A 7,463-nucleotide genomic window follows, 5' to 3' on the forward strand; every position below is an offset into this window, starting at 1 on the left:
GCGCCGGTTGTGCCGGGGCCGGCGGGGCGCGGCCGCCGCCTGTTTCCCGCTGGGCCGGGCGCTGCTGGGCGTGCGGGGCGCCGAGGCCGCCGTGTTCCTGCAGGGGCTGCTCACCAATGACGTCACGCAGTTGGTGGGGGCGGGCGACGCCCCCCCCGCGCTCTACGCGCACGCGCTAAACGTTCAGGGCCGCTGCCTCTATGACGTCATCCTTTACAGGTGAGACCAAGTGGCGCGGCCGAGGTGGGGGGGGAACTGGGAGAGACCATTGTTGAATAGCGGGGGGTGGCTCCTGTCACCGCGGTGTGACATTTCCGGCTTAAATTTCTACATCAGTGTGGAAAAAAGCGCATCCTCCGTGTGTGTTTGCCTTGATGCAGGCGCTGTGGCTCCCCGCAGCAGAGAAGTGTGGTGGCCGTAATATCCCCACGTGTGGAGATTGACTGTGCCCTTCAGCTCTGGAGCCAGGCTGGGAGAGCTGGGGGTGCTCAGCTGGAGAAGGCTCCAGAGAGACCTCAGAGCCCCTTTCAGGGGGACAGATGGGATATTGGGAAGGAATTCTTCCCTGTGAGGGTGCCCAGAGCAGCTGTGGCTGCTCCTGGATCCCTGGAAGTGTCCAAGGCCAGGCTGGATGGGGCTTGGAGCAGCCTGGGATAGTGGAAGGTGTCCCTGCCATGGCAGGGGTGACACTGGAGGGGCTTTAAGGTCCCTTCCAACCCAAATCCATTCTGGAATTCTGTGTCACAGCCAAACAAAGCCTCTCTCCCAGCTGAAATTCCCTTCACTGTAGGTAAGGATAGAGAATTTCACATGGCCAGAGCTGTTTCTGCCCCTGGGAGAAGTGAGGGCAGTGTTTGCTAGGAAGGAGTACAGGAGGTGGCCTAAACAGTTCAGGTATTTCTCTGTGGGGATGTGGGTGCTGCTCCCTGTGTGCCACAGAAACTTCCCAGACTTCTGGATTTGCACCAGGATCCAAATAAAAACCCAGTTTTTGCTCCTGCTGCTGTGGATCTTTGTTTTCCTGACCTTTGGGGTGTGACTTTTTTTAGGCTCCACGGGAGCACAGCAGAGGAGCCTCACATCCTGCTGGAGTGCGATAGCAGCATTCTGGATTCCATCCAGAAACACCTGAAACTCTACAAGATCCGTAGGAAAGTCACCATCTCCCCCTGCCCTGACCTCTCCCTGTGGGCTGTCATCCCTGAGGACACCAGTTCCCTCCCAAAACGTGCAGACCAGGCTCTGCTCTTAACTCCTGACCCCAGGGCAGAAGTCATGGGCTGGAGACTGATTGCAAAGAAAGGAGCAAATCTGTCAGAGATTATCCCTGGGAGCCAAATTGGAGACGTTCAGGATTACCACAGGCACAGGTATAAACAAGGTAAAGCCAAGTCCTGTTTTGCACTATGGATTTTGGGAGTCCACATGCTGATATAAGGCAGGAATAAGTTATAAACCCTTCATTCTTAAATTGTAATGCATTTAATTTGTTAATTAATAGGTGTATTAATTGCTGCTTTGTGTATTAAAGTGACCTGGTGGTTATAATTCTGTCTGGTGGCAATGTTTGGGTATAATTTTCTGTTACTCAGATTATGGGGATTGGTCAGGAATGCTAGAAGAGAGCCAGGATTATTAATTTCCTTAGAAAGCAGCTTCTGTGGTTTGAGTAATTTTGATTATTTTGGGATGACGCACAGCCCCAGTGCTTGGCTTGTTGCTGAGGAAGGAAAAGGAAACACCCAGACTTGGTTTCCTAAAAATTTTGTGGCTGGATTTGCCGAGTTAACTCCAAGGCCAAGAAGGCTGGGCAGATATCTCAGTCCTGGAAGCCCCAGTGCCTTTGATATTAGTGTGTCCATGCTGATAAAGGATAAAATTAATTAGCAGAGGGTAAGGTGATGGTCCTGTGCTGAAACTGGGATCTGTTAGGGTTGGAAACCCAAACTGAGAAACAGTTCAGACAGTTCAGAGCACAAGTCTAACGAGTCTGGCCTTGTTCTTGCCCTAGGAATTCCCGAAGGGGTGAAAGATCTCCCCCCTGGAGTCGCCCTCCCGCTGGAATCCAACCTGGCCTTCATGAACGGCATCAGCTTCACCAAAGGCTGCTACATCGGGCAGGAGCTGACGGCCAGGACCCACCACATGGGCGTGATCCGCAAGCGGCTGCTGCCCGTCACCTTCCCGGCGCCCCTTCCCAGCACCGGCATTCCCGAGGGCGCCGAGATCCTCACCGAGTCGGGAAAACGCGCCGGGAAGTTCCGTGCTGGAGGAGGAGAGCTCGGGATAGCCCTGCTGAGGCTGGCTCATGTGAACGAGCCGCTCTGCATCCACCTGGGAGCGGACAGAGTGAAGCTCAGCGCCAGCACACCCGAGTGGTGGCCGAAAGCTGCTGCTAAATAGAGGAGGGAGCACCGTCTGCCTTAGGGAGAGGCTGGGTTGTGTGGGGAATTTGGGAATTCCTGGGAATTGCTGTTGGAGGTGTTTGATCCTGCAGGATTCCTCAAATTGGAACTAAACAGCTGGAACCCAAAGCTGTGGCAGATCAGTGGGTTGGGTCTTCCACTGAGTGCTGTGGAGAGACAAATGCAGGGAATTGCACCTTTTCCTGAGGGTAATCCCCACTTTTTTAGGGGTGCTGTGAGCTGTTGAGTTGGTCCCTGTGTATTTAGGGAGTGCCCTGTGTTGCTGGGTTGAGCCCTGGATGGATCTCCTGGCCAACACTCATTCCCTCAGACTGTGCTCCGTGTGTGTTCCAGCTGAAGCAATGGGATCAGGAGTTTCCCTGTTCCATGCACTGACTTTTTTTTCAGTTCAGAATAACCATTCTTTGGTATTATAATTTTATTCCTTCTTTTTTGAGTGGAGATCATGCTGCTCTTATTAAGATGTATTCTCAGGCTGAAGTTTTTTTGCTGCAAATTGCTCCTTGCATTGAGCTTCTTAAACTTGCTGATGGGGCTGGTGTTTCTTCCCACCACTGGAATTGTGCTCAGGAAGGGGAACAGCTTGAGCTTCATGTGTCAGACCTTGATTTTAGCTCATCCCACCTGGGAAAGAAAGGTCTCAAACCTCCTGGTCCTGTCTCCTGCTTTGGTGCCAGGGGAGGGAGCACAGTTCCTCTGACTCCCTTCACTCAAAGCATTTTTTGGGAGAGGAAAAGGATATTTTCAATGCCACGTGTGCTGGATTAGCCTGGCCTTCCTGAGGGAAGATTTTCACCATGTTGTGGCTCTGCATCTCTGCCTCTCTGTACCCCTCACACCCTGTTCCTGCTGCCACCTGAAGCTGAGGTTTTCTCCATCCACCACCCCGAGGGTTTTCAGAGCAGCCCAATGCCTTGGCATTTATTTGCTTCTTTTTTTTCTGGCTGCCAACACTCTTCTGCTTCCCCAATTTTTCTTCTTGCTGCAACATATTCCTCTCTTCTTCCAAAGCCAACCAGCTCTGTGCCTCCTGACCCTGTCAACCTGCAGTGGTTTATAGGAACCATTTGTATTTTTGTATTGCAATAAATCCATTACACAATGAGAGAGCTGCCCAGGTGAGATCCCATTTTGTCCAAAAAAAAAAAATAGCCTTTGCATGAATATTTGTAACAAAACCCGTCCAAAATCACATTCTGCCTCTGTTTCAGTGTTACTGTGAAAGGAATTTGTCTGTAAAAAAAATGCTTATATTGATTAAAACTCTATGGTTGCTGCAAAATGATTCTGTGGAATACCTCATTAACTATTGCCTCTGATTTAAATGTGACATATTGAGATAAGATGCCTGGGTTTTTTTTGCTTGGTGTGAAGACATACAGCAGAATAAATGCATTTTCAGGTTGTTTGCTGACAAGAACCATGCCTTAGGCTGTTGGTGAGGTGTGGGATTGGTAACAGAGTCCTTCTGCTGAGAAAATAAATTAAACTGGATCCTTCAGAGGCCACAAAGGCGAGACTTTGAAGCCACCCATTGTGCAAAGCCTGCTCAGAATGGTTTTATTGTCCTGGGGTGAGCAGAGCCTGAACAAACACTGAATAAACTCCTCTGTCTGGGGGAGCCCTGAATGTTTTCTGTATCAGACACACGTTTCATTTGTCTTCCTCACGGTGTTTGAAAGGCTTTTGTTGCTGCCAGCAGCTGCAGGTGGCACAAGGTTAGACATGAGAAGGTGTTTGGTGGCTTCTGGAAAAAAAAGAAAGAGGTAGAAATGGAAGGCAGCAGCCCCAATCCATGTTATCCTTAATTTTTTTATTCCCCCTCACAGCCTTCTCCAGCATTGATGATTTTTTTTTTAGCCAGGTGAATTTGGGTGCAAGAGCTGATTTTGCTTCTCTGAGAGCCATGGAATTCTTAAGGCTGGAAAAGACCTCTTGGATCATCAACTCCAATCATTAATTGATCCATGGCCCCAAGTGCCACATCCACCCATTTTTTGGACACTTCCAGGGATGGTGACTCCATCACTTCCCTTGGCAGCCTGTTCAGGGCTTGGCCTTTCCAGTGAGGAAATTTTTCCTGAGCACCACCACGGTGCCCAAGGGTGTTCTCAGGTGAGATTCCAGCCTCAATCCAAACAGCTGGAAAATGTGGGGCCCTTCCTGATCCCCTTTTTTTTGTGTGTTCCCCCTTGCTGCCTCATCACGTGAGGCTTCCTCTGCCTCAGTGATGCTTTCTGAGGGAAAAGAGTGGAGTAAACACTTGGAGTAACCTGAAATCCCAGTGGGATAAGACAGGAGTCACTGGCAGAGGTTTAAATAGTTTAAATTTAAATGGTTGCTTTCAGGAAAAAAAGTTCTCATCTTTTTTTTTTCTGCCTTTACTTATTTATTTAAATTTTCTAGGAGCAGTGCTTGTCTTCATTGTTAGATTTTTTTACCTTCCCTGTTATAGTAAAATGCCAAAAAAAAAAAAAAAGTTGCCTTGGTGTGGTGAGGAGTCCAGCAAAATGATTGCTTATAGTTCAGTCTAGTCTATTAAATATAAATATAATTATAAATAATATAAATATAAATATATATTTTAATATATATTTATAAATATATATACATATAAATATACACATAAATAATATGACAATATGACACACACACACATATATACATATATATATATATACATATATATATATATTCTACTGCAGGTTATGAAAATCACTTCTATTCCCTATTAAAAACATAATTATTCATAGGGATTCACAGTGCTGTGGCCAGGTTTTGTGTGAGCATCTTCACTCTGGATGACTTTTAAAAGCCCTAACTGATATTTGTAGCTTAATAGGAATTTTTGGAGTGGGTTTTGCTGCTGCTGGACCCTTTCAGGCCTGCAGGAACTGTCCAAAAACTGCCCAGATGAGAGCCAATAATTGGATTTATTCCTCATGGGCTACCTTGGTGCTGCTTTCCCAGGAGACTCAATTGCTCCAGGGTTTTCAGGAATGGAAAATTTGGCAGCTTTCATCCCCTTCTCCCTGCTGAAATCACTCTCTGCATGGGCATTGTGGCATTTTGAATGTTATTTTGAGAGGAGAATGTAGCTCCTACTACTTCTAATTTTTGACTTTTTTGGAGCACAATTTCTGCTGGATAGAAACAAAGATAAAACTCCATTTTTGGCTTTAAATCCTTTTTTTTCCCAACCCATTCCCTGTGTATTATTTTGCTTTTTTTGACAGTTAACCCTTCAAGGAAAAGTCTTGGGGTTTGTTTTTTTTTTTTTTTTCTGTAGCCTGCTGATTTTGAGCCAGCAGAAATAATTTCTGCCTAAACAGTTTTTTGTGGATTTGTATCTGGATTTCCTCTCTTTCCCTCTGTCCAGGCCAAATGAGTGTGGAATTCTGCTGTCTCCTCCTCCCACTAAAATCAGATTTTGTACTTCATTGCTCTTCTGCCACAACTCTGGAAATATTTGGGCTTTCTCTGTTTTCCTTCATCCCTGATTTCTGATCTTTCAGGGTTTTGAAGGAGGGAAAAAAAGGTGGAAACTTCTTATTTTAGTTTTATATATTATTTTATTCTGCAGCTGCGCTGACTTCAGGCAGCTGGGAGGAGCTGGAGGGTGTCTGGGAATGTCATTGGAGGTTTTGGGACAAAAAGCAGAGGGGAAACAGCAACACAGCAAACAAAGGTTGGGTTTTTAGGGAGAGCTGACCTCATTTCCTACTTATTGCTGTGTCAGAAAAGGGAATAAACTTAATATTTGGGGATGGCTGTGTGCTGTGTGCCACTCACATTCTGTTTTGTTATTCAGATTTTGGAGTTTAATTTAAATGAATGTATGTGGGAGGTAGCTTTTGTAATTTTTTTGGATGGGGTTTTTGTGATTTTTCTTTTTAAATTTAAAATTAAAATTTCTTTTTAAATTTAAATTTTCTTTTTAAATTTAAATTTAAATGCATCACTTTCTCTTTTTTTTTTCCAGTCTCAAGATTAATAATTCCTGACTAATGATGGACTCCACTTCCCAGCACCCCAGCTAAATTGCATTTTAACTCTGTTTTGTATCATTTTCTTCAGAAAGATGAAGATGGATCCATTTGCCATTTCCATTGTCTCTGGATACATTTATTTGTTGAAATTACATTTGCTCATTTTTTTTGTAGGGCTAAAAATAGAGGGGGACAATCAGGATTTATAATCTCAGGCAAAGAATTACAGGAAAACCATGACTTTATTAAGGAAAAAAATGTTTAAAAGGTGATAAAATGCAACTGTCACTGAGATACTTGAAAAAGGCAAGAAGGCAAATCAGCTGAGCATGGAACAACAAACCTTTACTTAAAATAAACTTAATTCTTAATTCTTTTTATTTCTCCTTCATGGTTGCACAGCTGGGATGGGCCAAGTGCTGCTTTCAGCGGGGACACAGGAACAAAAGTGCCACCAAAACCAGAAGTTCACCAAAAACTCAATAATTCCAGTGAATTATTTGAGATGCCAAACCCCAGAGATACAAGAGGTGTAAAATCCTTTTACTGTGAAATGCGATGGTATTGAATATTTTTATTATCTTAAAGCAATCTAATGATATAGAAATATAATATAAATGAGCTGTTAATATAGTCTATATAATATAAATATAATTATATAACTATTATATAATTATATAATTAATTGTCTATTAAAGCAATAAAAATTTCCTTTCTGGGTTGTGCTTCCCAATTACAGCTTAAATGGGTTTGGAATATTAAAATATATAATTTATAACTGTATAAGTATAGTGTATATACACTAATATACACATATATATATACACTTATATCATATGTATATATATTTATTTGTTATATAATTTAATATATATGTATGTAAGTATATACATATAGTACATATATACAAATATATGCTAATAGAAATAAGAATACATATATACTTATATATATAAATACAGAATATATAAATATATCCACATATATTTATATTTTTATATATATTTTATATTTTATATAAATTTATATATTTATATATTTTTATATA

The 7,463-nt window shown here is 43.3% G+C and overlaps 2 protein-coding genes across 4 annotated transcripts in view; both read left to right on the forward strand.

The window, feature by feature from the left end:
• Positions 1–4: 4 nt before the first annotated feature.
• IBA57 (iron-sulfur cluster assembly factor IBA57) lies at positions 5–3,708 on the forward strand (the record flags this gene model as incomplete). The annotated part of the gene is made up of 3 exons (XM_015619377.3): positions 5–219; positions 1,050–1,381; positions 2,012–3,708. Coding segments are annotated over 3 exons (939 nt in total), but the record flags the coding sequence as incomplete, so codon positions are not given.
• A 288-nt stretch (positions 3,709–3,996) lies between these two features.
• Positions 3,997–7,463, forward strand: part of LOC107200626 (meiosis-specific coiled-coil domain-containing protein MEIOC-like) — a 30,294-nt gene continuing 26,827 nt past the window's right edge. For 2 of the 3 annotated variants that reach the window (XM_033519948.1, XM_015619375.3), the window contains exon 1: positions 6,346–6,976. The gene's annotated coding sequence lies outside the window, so the exon portion shown is untranslated. Of the gene's footprint in view, positions 4,542–6,345; positions 6,977–7,463 lie in introns of those variants that run through there. The other variant, XM_033519952.1, reaches the window with a different exon arrangement.

The sequence above is a fragment of the Parus major genome, chromosome 2 (assembly GCF_001522545.3).
Source record: "Parus major isolate Abel chromosome 2, Parus_major1.1, whole genome shotgun sequence".
NCBI classification, from domain to species: Eukaryota; Metazoa; Chordata; class Aves; order Passeriformes; family Paridae; genus Parus; species Parus major.